General features: G+C 45.3%; 1 protein-coding gene across 1 annotated transcript in view; it reads left to right on the top strand.

Moving 5' to 3' along the window:
* The window catches only part of PKD1L3 (polycystin 1 like 3, transient receptor potential channel interacting), a 130,828-nt gene that overhangs the window by 20,284 nt on the left and 93,267 nt on the right, over nucleotides 1-17,277 (top strand). The window contains exon 5 of the mRNA XM_069642533.1: nucleotides 11,487-11,588. Coding sequence (XP_069498634.1) covers nucleotides 11,487-11,588 — 102 coding nt within the window. The remainder of the gene's footprint in view (nucleotides 1-11,486; nucleotides 11,589-17,277) is intronic.

Genomic DNA, 17,277 nt, shown 5'->3' with positions numbered 1-17,277 from the left:
CAGCAAATCGTAAGTCCCCATTCCCATAGTCTGACTCTATGGGAATGGGGACAACGGAAGCACCGGCAATGTTGTTTCCAGACCTGCAAGGTTGTAATGAGGCCCTATGTGTGCAAATATATAATAATTATAATCATAATTTGCATTTATATAGTGCTACAAACCCTCAGGTATCTGAGTGCTGCTTAGTACCCTCTGTGTGTGGTGCTCATTTATCGACCTCGGAAGTATGAAAGGCTGAGTTTGGCCCTGCCAGGATTTGAACCTGTGTCGTCAAGCTCTGCACAGATGTCAAAGTGAGCGCTCTACTCGCAGTGCTATCTGACCAGCTCAAATACATTGGTATTTCTGTCGCAGCCACCTAGCTAGGAAGCACATGGATAACAATGGCAGATCACGTATGCAAATCTTCATTACTCCTTACTCTTCCTCCTCACAATTCGTCACAGTCCTTGCTTAATTGAAGGCAGACTGACATCCACACAAGTCTGTAATTTGAACCATCCGTTAATGTGATGTTAGTTCGGCTACGCCCTAGCCCTATCTTGTGTTTTCCAATGTTGCAAGGAGGGTTATGAATCAAGCAGGGAAAGGACTGTGGAAGGAGGGGAGCCCTCTCTATGTGAGTACACGTATATATTGTTATCTGCGCAGTATTTGTTTAGGCACCAACAATTGCACGGTCCGCTATAGCACCCTGCTATATGTTTACTGTTCCCAATCCCTGCTCATTGGAAGCAGATTCATGGCTTTGGCGGGTGCGAATGGATAAACTCGTTTGTAGGCACTCACCTTATATAGTGGGCAGTACGGGAAGAACAACAACACAGTCTGCTGCTACTCTGCCCATTATAGTGTAAAGTCAGTCCATAGGCACAACTACCAATGGGTTTATGGGTGATCTGCTTCCCACAACTTATGAAAGGTGCTCCTTGCCCCAGGGACGTCATTTCACCAAAATGCCTGGGGTAGTGGAAGTGACAAAACAGGATTGTTGGCCCACCGATGACATCACAGGAAGTGATGTCATTTAACCCCGCCCCCAAGTGATATCACGGGAAGGGATGGCAAACGACCTTCAGATTTTTCAGATGCGTCTAGCACCCGTGTTTCAAGTCACTCTCATTTCTGCCATGGGTAAGAACCAAGGCACAGAGGGAGGTGTGATTTGTCCACGATCACACATTTAGGGAATGTCATTTTCCAGATTCGACATGGGGTCTATATGTAAAATATACATAATGCAGTACTTGTAACAGGGTAACCGAAATCTCTAATACAGGCTACAGCTAGTGTATGTAACATCTATAGATCAATGGACACAGAAGTACCCGTTATCTGTGGCATTCCTGTGTTAAACAAGCCAAAAAAGCACTGACCTGAGGAGGCGGGCACTGATTTTTACCCGGCAGCAGAATGCTGCAATAGCAAGGCCTGAAAATTAAATAATTGACCAGGATTTAGTATTAACAAAATTCCCAGGTTATAAATGTATCTATGAGTCAGCTACCACTACGATAGAAGAAACCTATTAGACCGGTTTGATTGCACACACGGGAGTGCACCTGATAATGTTATCTTTGTATAACATTATAATAACTGGAAAAGGTTCTTTCAATATACCCAAGACCCACTATAGTTTTAATTATCTAAGCGTAATACTGGGTGCCAGGGGACTTAAAAAGCCCCCACCAATTTATGTAATATTATTGCTGCACACATAAATCAGTTCCACCACGCAGTTATTTTAAATTGAAAACACCCACAAGTTGCTTCTCACCCGGGGACTCACTGACAGACTTCAAGGTGCGCACTGCACACTAGCCCTTTGTCAGACCCAGTGGTGCCCAATGGCGTAGCACAAAATTCCCCCCCCCCGTGAGCCACGCTGTGGGAACCCCACCTGAAGTTCCTTAACAAAGCAGAGGGCACGCCACACCTCGGGCTGGCCCAGACCACCACGTATGCGCAATGTCCATAATGATTATGCCGCCGCAGGGGCATGCACTACTCCAGATGAAACAAGTAAATACGTTTTTTTAATCAAAGCTTAAATGTTCATGAAGTGTAGAAAGAAGGGGGTGTTGCCTGGTCCACAAAAGTTGTTTTTTTGGAGGGTGTAAATATTTGCCATAAGTATGCGATTGCGACCAAGCATAGCGAGGGAGCCCAAACTAATAAGACTAGGTTTTAGATGGGTGAGGGGGCCAGGAGGGGTTCTTCTCCCGCCCCTCAGAAACTGTTTTGAAGAATGGGTTAAAATGGTGCATTACACAGCACACCTTCTGTGAAAATGTTGTAAAAAGCCAACAATTTGGGTAAAAGGCCAACACTCGGTTTTGTAGGGTGTCGGGGAAAAACAACGAACAAAATTACAATAGATGCAAGTCACCAAATGTGCACAGGGCATTTCCCAATGCATTATCATGGCGATGCCTGCAATTTATGCCAGTATAAAAAAACATTTTCATGCTGGCTGTGCCCATACATTTCCATGCTGGCTCCACCAACATATGCTAGTATTCCCATGTAAGACATACTCATGTTTGCTTTAAAATGTTTTTTTACAGTATCATTGCTGACACTGGGCACAAAAATGGCTCTGCCAATACTCCTATGTAAGAACATACTCCCATTGGTTTGGTCATCACAAGTGACGTGTCACAATATGAAAACCTGTCCAAACTGATTCCAGTGTAAGCCAGTCTAGACCCATAAGATCACTTATCATGCTTTATTCATCATAGATGCTCAGTTAATAAAAAGTCATGCTACAGTAATAAATATACAGGCCGCTACGCCAAAACATCAGTTTAGTGAGGTAACACTACTTATCATTCTTGCTTTTCTGAAGATGCTGGGTAATAAATGTTATACCACAGTAAGCAATGGCTAGACTGACTGCACCAAAATGCCAGTCTAGCCAGGTAATGAGACACATGAACTTGGCTCTGCCCGAAAATACCAATAAAACATGCAAAGTCAATAAAGGATGTGGCAAAAATGCACCAGTGATCCCCTTTCTCCCAGGGCTTTACACACACATGCACACGTGCATCCCCTTTCACCCACTGGTCACTCACCCATACATCCCCTCTCAAATTCATTCACACTGCGTTCACCACACAGGCACACACCCAACCTCCACCCAGAACATTCAAACACGCACTACCGCATTCATACTCATTCACCCACCAGTCACTCACTCACTCACACCTTCTCTTACATCCACTCATTGCCTTCACTACACAGGAACAACCCCACCCACCAAGAACATTCAAAAACACACATGACATTGCATTACTTCTCATTCATCCACCATTCACATACATACATCTGACACGCACTTCACACATGCAAAATACACATCATATTTTTTAAAAAAGCCTTCTTACCTTTTTCTTGCAGCTTCGGTCCGTCCTTCCTGGCCACCCTCAGCTCCTCCGTGCCACTCACAAACAGGAACCAGGAAGCTGCAAGAGCTTCCTAGTTCCTGTATCTGAGCTGCAAGGAAGCAGAAGGAGAAGGGGTTGGCGCTGAACGTGGCATGTGACATGTGCCACATGTCACGGGGTGCTCCAACCCCAACACGTACTGAGCACCTCCCCGGTCCAGCCTTCACCCTGATGGGTGATGACTGGGACGGGGTCCCACCAGACCTGGTGTGGTGTGGCCCCCACACCACAGGGACCCCCACCACACCAGGAGCTTCCGTTATTTTCTTTTTCAAATAAGTGCATTCGTTTTTGGGGGGGGTTAAAAATTTGGGGTTGCCACTGCGGCCCCCTGGCTGCGACCGCTGGCGACCCCGAAATGACATCCCTGCCTTGCCCCCGAGCATTAAAACACCTCCCTTCTTCTGTTAATGTTGCTGATCACAGAGTGTTAAAACCAGCATGAAGACATTGCAGCAGTTACCTTTTTAACAAGTCTTCCCGGGCAGTGCACTGATAATATGCAGCCCTGTGTCGTCCTCTCTGTTTTCCCTGGGGTCAGAGGATGAGGGCACTGTCCAGTAGAGAGCATGTGTTGAATCTAGAGGGATCATTACTGGGGTGGCTCCATAAACGCTCTGCGCTGTGATTCCAACTGCCCTTTTCATTGTTCCTTTTTCGCTCTCTGCTATAATAACATAAGGCCTTTCTGCCAGTCAAGAGGTTGCTACCAGGGAGCAACTGATGGAAAATGGATCCTAAGGGCAAGTTATCTTTACTGACCCACCTGTGTGAAAACATCAGCATCTTTGTTGTTTTGACTGGGATGGGCCATCTGACTTTTAAATCCATATCCCGACCACGGTCTGGAATGAATGAATTAGTGAAAGATAAGGTGAAATTAATACATTTAAAACTGTAGAAATCGGCTTAATCCACAGTCAAAAATAGTTTAGATTTTTTGTGACACTTCACATTTTATTACTTAATACATGCCAACAAGCTACCTACCTGTTTCAAGCATTGATAAATGCTGGTGACCATTCTTTGATAACACAACCCTGAAGAACTGGTGACTAGCATGTCCTATTCCCTGCATTCTGCCGCCTCTAGCCTCGCAATTATAATGTAAAAGCAAAACTTACCAAAATGCAAACACACACAAAGTCCAAGATGGACCCTTTGCTATTCACATAGGAAGGATTGTTACAGTGCTGAACACTCACCATTTTATTTATGCCCACCCCCATGAAGGGCAAAAACTAAAGATAGCTTAAGTTGCCCAGCTGCACGAGTGACCAGCCAAAGAATAGCCCCCACCCCCTCAATCCCTCTAGCGAGTGACTGGGCCTCACCATTGGCAGGAAACTGCCAGTTGCTCCTGTGCACCTCTGCAATGAAGCATCAGGCGATAAAACAAATAGGGTGACTTATAGTCCAGAATTGTCTACCTTGCCGCCATCCACAAAGCGGACAAATGAATTGAATCTCTCCACAAAACATCCAAATAAATAAATAATGCAGGTAAAGCGGAACACATTCCAACAAAAGAGCCCTAATGTTGAAAGTAAACCTACAAATACAAATAACTGAGATGACTTTGCACCCCTGTTGGGCTAAATATCTGTGTGATGCGCTGTTTTTACAGGACAAGTAACTGCAGGACAGCAGAAGAAGCGCAGGAAAGGCTGTAATATGCATAGCAGGGCTAGCCCCCCACTAAGGCCCCCCACCCACACAAAACAAAATACCAAATGTCAACATCATAATAAATTGTGAACATAATCTTATATTGGAAAAAAACAGATCACATTTATTGGAGTCAACATAATGGGCGGTCCTAGCCTTGCTCTGTGTACTTGGCCTAAAACACTCACCGGGTGGCCCTTTGCCATTGCCGGGATTCCACAACAAGTGCACCAGCACTTCGGTTTAAAGTGCTTCCAGGTGACCCTGTCACCTCTGGTTTTAGTTCTTAGCAGTCGCCCGCCTCTGGTTATTTCTGCTGCCAGGACAGTACTCCTGTACCCTTGGTATGGAACAAATATCCCGAGATCCACTGCTTTCAGTTTTCAAGGAATACTGTGAGAAACCAGAAGTCATCTCACCCGCTGGTCCCCGGACAATGTACCGGACATGTTCCATTACTATGGTCAGGTAGAGTCAGGCAATCACTGTCAATGACTCGCACCTGATCTCCATTGAACTTCCCCACACAGATAAAAGATGGATCATGAGAGCACTCTTTGTGCGAGGCAGAGCACACGAAGGAACAGTTTCTTCCAGGCCACAGCTGAATAGATGGAGAAAGACAACAGGTTGAGAAGAGAGAGAAAGGTGTGAGATGCCCTTGAGCTTTCGATGAGTGATCGTCATACTTTTGAGGATTTGAAAGTAGAATGCAAAGCAAGAGAATTCTTTTCTGTGTGTCTGAGATACCCGGGCCCTCCTGCATGACTGGCTGAGTCAGGGAGCAACAGCAGCTGACGTGGTATCGTCCTTGGCTCCTGGATCAAAGCCGAACCTTCAATACACCAGTGAGTCGGGAGGAACTGTAGAGACTGGTCTGTTTTTAATATAAGGTTATGAGTGGCAGCAATGTATCCTCAGAGAGCAAACGTTGAAGCGTTTGATGAAAGACGTGAGTAAAATAAAATACGGAAAGCTGATAAGTATGTTGAACATTGTGGGGTACAATTACCAGCCCAGCAGAACTCCCCTGCACCACCAAACTGCATTTTCAGCATTTACAAGCAGAACGGCTGTGCTGGCTCTGCTGAGCACCTATTCCCTTGCATCAAAACTGCATTTTTAGCAGTTACCAAAAATAATGGCTGCGCTGGCTCTGCAGAGCGCATATGTGGCGAGATGGAACATAGAACACCCCAAGAATGGCTGCAGTTATTTTCTTCATGTGCACCAAAAAGCAGGATTCAAAGGCAGCCCGGCACAGCGCTGCTATGCTGCCAGCTCAAGACTTCAAACTGCCAAAGAAAATGTGCTATGTAAAACGACTTTGCAGTGGTGATCTGCATTTTTGAACATCACCCAGCTTGGGTGTTAGTAAAACATAGCCATGTTCATCCATATTCAGGTTGTACACCAGAAAATGGGGGCATTCCTCACTGAATGGCATGTTGTGTCAAGCAAAATCTATGAAGAGCAGAGACAATTCGTTTCAGGCCATACAGCAAGCATTTACTCTTGCAACAAAGTAACACAGGCAAAATTCCTCACAAGAAGCACTCTCGCTCCCTTGCTGATGTCAGTTTCCAAGAACGTTGTTTTGAACAGATTCCTGTGTATTAGAAATTGACCAGAGGTATGGAAATGTTCAGAATAAAGATGCAAGGAAAGTCGCATTTGTAAATGACCAGGGAAAGTAAAACAAACCTGTGTTGCACTGCTCTGCAAAGCAGTGAGTGGATATGGTACAAGCTGAATGGAAATAATATTGTAACATGCCCTGGAACAAAACTATATATGTTGGGAAGAAAAGCTGCCAAAATATAAATTGTACTATGTGTAGTGTATTTTTCCCCACAAAAAGAACTTCAACATCATGGCTAGGCCCATAAATTGCTGTCAAACCAGTCTTTACAAAGGCAGGCACTTTTAATATGCTAGCCCCATGGGAAAATAAGCTCCTTTCCACATGAAAAGCCCAGAGGTGGGGGAATTCGCAACCTCGTCAGACTTCCTTGCATTTCTCAAGCAATGGACAATGGATCAGGGGAACTGGCCTTGTCACAGGCAAGTGTTAATTCCTTTTGACACCTCACTTCAGCTGCATCTGCCAGAATGAAAGGGTGCTATGGTAAGCCTGTTGCCCAGAACTGACACAGTGGGGGTAGGATGACTGGGGAAATCTTAAGGACTGCTCTCCAGTGACAGATGCCATCCATTTGATTTAAAAGACTTTTTATATTAAAGTATTTAATTCAGTAACCTAAAGATGCAGTAACAGGAAATTCGGATGGTTTTAATGTAAATTATGTGCCATTAAAATGAGTCTATGGGCCTCATTAGGACCCTGGCGCTAATGGGTTAACGGCACCGTAAAAAGCTGCGGCGCCGTTAACCCATTAGCGCCTTACTAGGAGGTCCCTTTGCGGGACCCGACCTGAACGGCTGGTCTAGACCAGCCGTTAAAGTAGGGACTCGCAAAGGGACCTTGGTGCTAAGTACGGTACCGCAATTTGCGGTACCGTACTTAGCACCTTCCCCAGTCCCATTGAGCCCTATGGGGCAAAACTGGGAATGGGGAAGGGCCAATGTTCAATGAGCAATTACCGCCCCGCCAACCTTGGAATGGGATGGTAATTCCCCAGTGAACATTGGCAGACTCGTTACGATACCGGTACCAACCAGGGCCTATGTATGTTATCCTAGCATGTGGGGAATGTGAACGGCATCAAAGTGACATTTCTGGGGAAAGCATACATGCTACAGTTTTGAAACTTAAATGCAAATGTGCCCAACACTCTAAGGCTCATGTGTATCTATTTGTAGGATGTTTGATGAAATAGTTTCCATACAAATTGCGAAAGAATGCCAGGAGAACAAAGCAATATCGCACAAACTTGGCATTTGGACAGAAATGTTACTTGTAAAATATGTATTTGCCTATCTAATTTTTTAACAGTGATGTTTATAAAAATGAGCATTTTGTGTCATAACTGATTTTGGCAGAAGTAACTGTGGTATAACAAAGCACCTCATAAAAACACACACACTAAAACTGTGTCACTTCCTTCAGACCAATCTGCTTACAGGGAGGCAGCGACATCCTCAGCCTGACCTATCCGATTTTAGTGGTATGTCTATCTTAGTTCTGCCCACATAGTAAAAATCCTCTGAAATCATCCTGCCTATACAGGAGGGGACTTTCAAAAGTCAGGACATTCAAAAAATCCAAAACTCCAAAATCCAACTCAACACCCAGAGATCCAGACATTCCACATTCACCCTGCAAGATTCCAGATTACAGAGCCAGGCCAGAGGGAGCACCTCCAGGCAGAACCTCCTATCCAGGCTGAACTTCTTATCCAGAATGAAATCCTACAAAAATCCCAATAATTCAGGGAGAAAGGGGGAAAGGCTGCTGAACCCTTTTTGGGATTATCCAGTGACCGGACCTGCTTTGCCCCGCTACCTGCTTTGCCCAGCAGATGCACCCCGCTGTCCACTGAGACCAGACCACGGTTGCCTTGCTGAGTCCCTAGGGGAGAGCCTTGTCGCTGCACAGTGAACAGACCCTTGTCCCGCTGTCCGGAGACCCGGTAAGTGGCCCAAACTACCACATTCAAGTCCTTCTTATAAGTATTATCCCTCCCCAATACGAAAAAGCTGCATCCTTCACTCTGTTACCTCGTATTTGTCCCACCCTATAAGAAACCCTATAACAAATCCTTGTGTTCGTTACAGCCCGGAGGGTGAGACAACTGACCAGTTTTAAGTGTCCATGGGTGTTAGACAAGGCTGCGTCCTGGCCCCGCTCCTTTTTAACATCCAGATACAGGAAATAATCGATGTATTGTTGAGCGGGTGCCAGGAATGCCCGAAACTTGCCTCATGCAAATATCTGGTGCTTTTTTACACGGATGATGCAGTTTTAATCTCAACCACTCCACCGGGTCTAGAAAAATCTTTAGCTATTTTTCTGGCCAAGTCTTCTGAGCTCCACCTGAAATTGAACGTCAGCAAAAGCAAATCGATGGTGTTTAGCTCCCAACCCACTAAACACAGGGTGATCCAACTTAAAGTGGGAGGTAGCCTGATTCAACAAGTGGACCACTTTGACTATCTTGGGGTGAGGCTTCAAGAGTTTCCCGGCTGGGTTGCCCAGGTTGATAAAGCGGTCATCAACCTGGAAAAACTAAGTGATGCTGCTAGGTTGTACTTTTGCAGTCATGGCAGTGGTGCTGTGTCCCCGGCTCTGGACCTATATAGCAAGCGATTACAACCAGCGGTGCTGTATGGGTCAGGGGTCATTTGAAGGTTGGCCAATTGAATATAAAAGAAAAGAAATTCTTAAAACAACTATTGCTTCTACCCAGGAGTGCTTCATCTGCCCCTACTCATTTGGAGTATGACATCATTCCTTTGGGCCTTTGTTTAATCCTGCCTTCTTTTGGATAAGGGTCTGGTATCAACCGGGACTGGAAAAGTGTAGGGCGGCGTTGCTACATCTTATATCCTTGAACGGAGGCAAAAGCCTTAAATGGTTTGCCCATATCAAGAAGATGTTACAAAAATGGGGTATTAGCGAACCTCGGAGTGATCCAAGGGGGAGTTGCCGATCAACTATGAATTAAGCAAAAACCTCTGCTAAACGGATTGCAATGGAATTTCTTCTCAAGGATGCCACCAAGTGTAATCTTGCTTGTGTTTATAGTGCCCATATTAGCGAATTAGGCTTCAAGCAGTACCTGGGTGAAATCTCGCCCCCATTCGAAAGATCTTTGCATATGCGCTTGAGATTGAGTATTTTTCCAGTGGCTGTGTGGTCCCGGGGCTGGTGCCCCTTAGCGTCCTATGTGTGGAAACACAAGAGAAACAGCGTCACATTTCTCTCTACTATGCGAAAAGTCAAAGAGGTTGAGACTTCTGTGCTAAAAAGCAGTCCTAAGAGCTTATCCAGGCTATGTTGCTCCCGCATTGTGACACTTGCAACCGCTCGATACAGCCACAGGACGTGGCTGCTGAGAAAGATGTTTCAGGCTTGCAACGAGGATTAATTACGTTTTCTCTATTCCTCTTTACACTGTATACGCCAAGGCTGCGAGCACGGCTTGCCTTGTTTTAATAACTTGAGGAAGGCTTAGAATATGTAAATGTCTTGTTTTTAATTTGTTTGCTCATGAAATGTTTATTTATTGTAAACGTAAAGATTTATTTTACCGAATAAAAGTAAGTTGGCTTTCCCTAGGATAATTACTCAAAAATGTGCTAGCAAGTGGAATGTTGCCTCTAAATGTACCTGTTTTTGTTTAGCCCTGCTTGGGACAGCACAAGTACTTTCGACTTTTGTTGATAGAAATGCTTTGGTAATAGGAGCTGGTTTATCACCTCACATTGCACGGAAAGTGTGTACTGTGGCTTATGCCTTCCATAGCATTGCCAGCACAAAAAAACAGTTGTTCTGTAATAGAAAGAGGAACATTCAGAGGCATTTCACCCACTCGATGTGCAGAATGACTGCCACTGGCACAAAAAAAGCACTCACGATGCATGGGAAACATTTTTAAAGCACAGACAAAAAGCAAGTGGCCATACTGTGGGAGTCAAGCCTTTAAGCAGCACCTGTATGCAGGTAAGGGATAGCCCTCTCTACTTCCACAACAATCTAATACAGCTTACCTTCCTGGGAATAAACAAAAATAGACCAATACGAGTTGGGGGGAAGAGGAATGTTTCCCTATGGAAGTACAATACAAACAGTGTTTCAAAACCAAGGTATTATACATCCTTTTTTTAAATATATGAACTGGTTAGGCACTTTAAAAAAAATAAAACCGACAAGTACCATATATAACAACCAGCTGATAAATGAACAGTAACAGGAAAAATGCCTAGCCGGACTATGATCATCCTGATGAAAGTTCCATTATCAATGAGAATGGGCAGAAACATGTCATGCCATGTTGATATGCTATAGCACTGAAGGCATCTTTGTGCATGTTTTAGAATTATAATTACCCATAATAGAAAAGAGTGTCTTATTTAGAGTAATGTTTTTTCTAGTTTATTTTTTGTACCTGATTCAGATTTAATAGTATGTGTCAGTTACGTTTTAGAGAAATAAAAGGTGTTTGTAATACAAGGGTGCAGAAGTTAATTCACAGGTTGTATGATGGTTAAAGTGCAAAAGCTGAGGATGGGTCTGGGGTAACCACCTGTATCGTCCGTGCCTCCTTGTTATTGACTAAAAATGTGTATAGAAGATTCCTTGTAAAGATTGAGTATGGACATTGAATGTGACAAGAAGCACATTTTAATGCTCATCTGGCTTTGGAGTCCATTCACGCTTTTCCCCCCACATCCATGCAGGTGAAGGTCACTGTGCTTGCTGACAATGACGCTGCCTACCATTCCCGGTACCTGGTTAAAGTTTTCACTGGATACCGCAGGGGTGCTGGTACAACGGCTAAGGTTTGTGATGTTAATGTCTCTTCTTGTAGCATTCTGTATGTTTTGGAATTAGTTGTGCCCTAGCAACAAAGTGGGGTTTACCAATAGTGTTGGACCCTCACAAACCTAGGAAATCTCTCAGAGGGGTCTCCCGTGTTTTCCACTAAGTAAATTACTTCGATGTAATTTACTTTGTGGCTACTACTTTGAAAATACCGCAGCGCAGATTGTATATGTATTTGTGGGGTAAGGCGTAACAGGTGGGTGGGGAAGGGTTTGAGATGGGGATTGGTAGTGAAGGGGACGGAGGGCATGGGGATAAACAATTTCAAAGTATATTTTCAAAGTGATAGTAACGAACTAAATTACATCGAGGTAATTTAATTCATTGGAATTACATAAAACCCTCAGAGGTGTTCGACTTGGGCTACTTTTCCTATGTGAAAAGGAGTAACACCTCTGCTTCAGAGAGCAGGTTTTGCATGGGTCCATCATCTGTCACTGTCGGCATAGTGTTTCACTATGTCATGTGGGAAAGCAGAGATGCACAGTGTTTCACTCTGTCATGGGGGAAGGTAGAGATGCACAGTGTTTAACTCTGTCATGTGGGAAGGCAGAGATGCAGTGTTTCACTCTGTCATGTGGGAAGGCAGAGGTAGCTCTGAGATGTGTGTATGCATTGACTCGAGCCTTATCACCCATCACATATCCTGTAGTGGGTGTCAGAGTTTGCAAACAACGCGTTTTAACCAGATTTAACCCTGAAACACCCCGTAGGCCTACTGCCCCTGTGGCGCCCTCTCTCTGCACTGATAATACCACTTCTCACGTGTAACATTTGCATTGACGCATGGCGCATTCGAAGTCCTCTGGACACTGGCACCCCAACGAACATGACATGGTGCCACTGGCACCCCCAGGTACATGACATGGTGCCACTGGCACCCCAACGAACATGACATGGTGCCACTGGCACCCCCAGGTACATGACATGGTGCCACTGGAAAATCCAGCATTGAATCAGAATCTCAGCAGTGGCCACTGGATGTTCTTATGTTATGGGATTGTTTTAATTATTTTATTTTAAACACGTTAAGGGTTCAAGTAATTGTTCTAGCTACTAAATGCAATATTTTAGCATGAGGGTCCTAATGAAACAGAAAGGGAGGAACTCATATTCCCCAAAAAAGTCTTGGTGTTGAAACCCTTTAAATATCTTGTTCCATTGTCATCACTGTCTCACCTTATACATTAACTTGCCCCCATAACTTGTCTCAGAACAGGATGTCACAGCGGCACCTGTCTGCCTAGTAACAAGACGTATATGTCTTGTTCCATGAGGAGCTTCTATACAGAACCCCAGTTCTTTATCTGAGCTTCCCATGACAGGAGATGTATAGATCTCAGGTGGTGATAGGGGAGCAGGTGCAGCAGTGGCCCTGCCGCTAGGGTGGCAGAAGGGAGGGTGGAAGAACACAATGGCTTAAATGGGGGGAAAGGACTAAGCGTGCCCTGCTGCAGGGTCTGATAGGTCAACCATGAAGTGGAAGGAGAGGTCAACCCTTGTGGCCTCACTCCGTCTTAACCCTGATCTAGAAAATAATTGACAAAATACTATTTTGAGTTTGTATTTGTACATATACAATTGCCATAATGTGTAGACTACCACGGTGTGAGGGCTTTGTTCACAGGCACGTGAGTCAACATATGAACATATCTGTCATTCTGTGTACACCAGATGTTACAGAGGCTGGTCAGTGGAGAACCGCAGCCTACTTGACAGCCAGCACCAATTAAAGTACTACAGTAGCTGAGTCCGCTTTTATACTTGTTCCACAAGGTTCTGCTATTTACTCCGCCAAATTTGCACTTCCCCATGCTCTCCTAGACCCTCAGTGCTGCGCTCCTTTTAACTGACCTACCCAAAATGCACCCAATGGCGCATCTCTTCTTTTCTTTGACTGCTTTACATTAAAGTCACCATTTCAGAAATCAGGGCCCGGTGTGACCTCATTCTGTAGTGAACCCCGTCTTTCTGCATGTAGTGAACGGAGGATAGCACAGGTGCAACGCGCTGGTCTTGGAAGCAAGACCAAGCAGAACAACACAGATTCGAACCCCGTGTCGGTGCTTAGAAACCAAACTCAGGTGTGATATTAGGCACGTAATTAAATAATTAAGTATGATAAAGCGTCTCTTTATAGCTCTATTACTGGACCCCACAGTCACTTTTTTATGGTATGTTCGGCATTGATATTGTGCTCATTTCCAACTCCACAAAACTGTTTGGAATCTACGGCGAGCTGGCACACATTGACCAGTGCGAAACTGCCCTTGCTTTCACTAACAGTCTTGCTGACAACTTGAAGACCTATCACAATGACAAAATCCTCTCCTTAAGAACAACTATCCCATCCGCAACTCGACCAATGGACGTTCCGAGCACCACCCAGCTGCGCTTCCAGCTGGAATAAGGGTCCTGCGACCACCATGATGGGACTCATTTATTGCACTCAATCCACTTATGGATGCAATTTAAGTACCTTTCTCTGAATGATGATAAAACAAGGATTTCGCTCATTGGTCCTAGCACATCACTTCCTTTCCATTCACAGGGCTGAATTCCATGGCTGCACCACACACCCGTCATGAACACTAGAAACTTACAAATTATGTTTGGGAATAAACTTTATACATTGCCCAAATAAACTCAGTCTTCAAAAATGTGTACTTCTATTTCCAATTACGCAAAGGGATCCTTCCTCTCCTGAAATGACCTCACACAATCTCTCTGGTCTTTGCAATCATGTCCCTCACCTTGCTTACTTTAGTGACTGGTATACTGGTCTTTCTGTAAAGATGGCATTGAAACTACTAAGAGTTTGATAACTTGCTATGAGACTCCTTTTCGGTTTGAAGGGACATGAGCATATGGCATCAGCATGGAAAGCACCCCATTGGCTCCTGATCAAGAAGAGACCTCATGTCTGACCCAAAAGTTCCTCTGCAGTCTTCTCCAGGATACCTGTTGGGTTATTTGATCCTTTTCCACTCACAAGATGCCCAAGATCAGTCAGCCAAGTCCTCCTCCACTCTGTGCGGCCAGATACAAGATATTATGAGGACACACTTCAGGTCCATGGTGCCTGACGTTGGAACCTACGCCTACCGAGCCTTAGATTGGACCTAGACCTCAAGTTCTGGAGATGCCTTAAGACGTATCTCTTCCACTCGTTTCATTGTTCTGATTCCACGACTTCCTCTTTTCCACTCTCTTAAAGGCCTGCTAGTCTAGACCCTATGGCCTATCCACTTGCTGCTCTGAAGCCTAGGTCTAGGTCTACATGGGATCCCAATCACTGCCAGAAAGGTCTTACCTTCTTCTCTCAGAATGTTTTCAGGATTGCCTTCACCATTACCGTATAGTTTATAACCCTGCCTGAGTTGGTGGTCACTTGTTGAGCATCCTTCCCAGGTGCTCTGAGGCTACTTGCTTTTGTCTTGTTGCACTTGGTGGACCCTAATAAATAACTAAGCATAATTGCCTCTATCCATAGGGCTCAAACCATACTCGAGGACATGATGCAGGAGGCCATTAGCGGCCGCATTTTTTTATCTTTGAATGTTGGCATGTCACACTTGGACAGACCAATATGAAACACATATGGGGATTTGTAAGGCTTTCTGTGAAGCTATAACTATGAGGAAGGGACAGTGGATGAGCACCCAGTAATGTTAGAGGAGAGAAGCCTTTCCAAAAAGGACCAATCTCTAACCTGTGGGAAGTCAGAATCAGGAGAGGACCACAGTGACATTTCGAGTCAAAATGTTCTTTATTAAAATACCCAACACCTTTGCTGTCTCTAACTTTCTTGGCCCCATTTCTAAAGCAAAGAAAGGAGTCTAAAAGAGTGCTCGTCTGGATGTCCTACAAAGTAAATATTGGCCATGAAAACCTATTCTAACGTGATTACTGTCCCTACCACTGTGAACACAAAAAGCCTAACTTTCGCAACATTAGAATAAGGGCCTCTGCCCAAAAGGAATGAATGTTGGCTGGTTTTCGCCCCCAGCTTGATGTTTCTTTATCAAAACAAAGGGGCTCCTTTCCCCATGGCACAGTTAATATCAGGAGATCAAACGTCTCTTCAATCCTTACATCCTTGGGATTGCATGTCAGTCTTAGATGTTCTTAAAAGGGGCTCCTTGCCCCATAGCGCGGTACGAAGCAGAAGAACAAGTGTCTCTTCAAGTTTCCCCTCGTTGTGATTGCCTGTCAGTATTAGTTTAGTCTATCTCTCCTTGGATTGGTCAGGCACCTGTTCTGAGTCTCTAGTTTTCTTCTCCAATAGGTACCACTTGGTTCATAACTCCACACCAGATATTCTTCTTGCTATCCCCACCAAAGAACTTTGTGGTACTCTCTCCAGTGACTTTTCTCCTGGATTTAACCCCAGGTCTCATACCCTGCTTGGGATTTGGTATCTCTCAGCCCACTGTGGGACCTGGTTTCTTTCACCCCATTTTGGGGTCGGATTTCTCTCTTCCTGCCCTGGGGTCAGGTTCCTGTCAACCCGCCTAGGGGTCTCGGTTCTCTTACCCTGTGTTGGGGTCTGTTTTCTCTTACCCTGTCTTGGGGTTTGGTTTCTCCCGCCCCGCAATGGCGTCTGGTTTCTCTTAGCCTGCCTTGGGGTTTTGTATATCTCTCTCACATCGCCTTTGGGGTTTTATTTCTCTTACCCTGCCGTGGGGATGTCTGAACTTTCTCTATTACCCCACCTTGGGGTTTGGTTTCTCTTACACCGCCCTGGGGTCTCGGGCCTCTCTGTACACCTTGTGGTTTTGTTACTCACTCCCTAGGGGTATCCAGTCTCTCACCACACCCTGGGGTCTGGCTGGGCCTTTCCATCCTCCTCCCGGTTCCCCACAGCAACCGGTCAGGTAGCTTCTGTCTCCCTGCAGTGCTCCTTTGGGCTGTCATTCCAGTTGGCCAATTCTGGTTTCCTCCTCAGGCCTCTTTTCAGTGTCCTGTGTCTTACAGAGCTGATGCTCCCTTCCCGCTGTCTTTTGGCGTCAGTTCAACGGGCTTGGCCACAGTTCGACCCGCTATGCCAGGCGTGCTCTATCCTCTTCTTGCCCCACTCTTGCCGCTCTCTGCCCCAACTTTCAGTGCTATGCGGATGACACCCAACTCATTTTCAGGCTCTCTTCCACCTCCTCTTCTCCTTCTCTCATCTCTGACTGTCTGTCCAGCATCCAGGAGTGGTGCGCCGCCAATGATCTCTGCCTTAATGCCAGTAAGACTGAGATTCTCCTCATCGGCACACCCCCTCCCTCCTTTCCTGTCGATCTCTGGCTGGCCTCTCTTGGCCTTCTTCCCACTCCCACCTGTGAGGCTAAAAACCTTGGAGTCATCTTCGACTCCACACTTTCTTCCCTCCTCACATCTCGGACATCTCTAAGAAGTCACACTATCAGCTGCACCTCCTCAGAGGTATTCTTCCTTTCCTCTCCTAACCCCAGAAGTGCAAAGACTTGTCCTTGGCCTCAAGCGCAGGGATCGTATCTCTCCAGGAATGAAATCTCTGCACTGGCTCCCTGTGTTGGCGAGAAATAAGTTCAAAACCCTCTGCATTGTCTACAAGGCCTTATGCGGCCTGGGGCATCAATACCTTCAATTCTCTCTTCCAAAATATCTGTCTTCTCAAAC

This window comes from Ambystoma mexicanum, chromosome 1q (assembly GCF_040938575.1).
Source record: "Ambystoma mexicanum isolate Mex_15411 chromosome 1q, UKY_AmexF1_1, whole genome shotgun sequence".
NCBI lineage: Eukaryota > Metazoa > Chordata > Amphibia > Caudata > Ambystomatidae > Ambystoma > Ambystoma mexicanum.
Note: the sequence above shows the minus strand (reverse complement) of the source record. Positions and strands in the feature narration are given on the sequence as shown.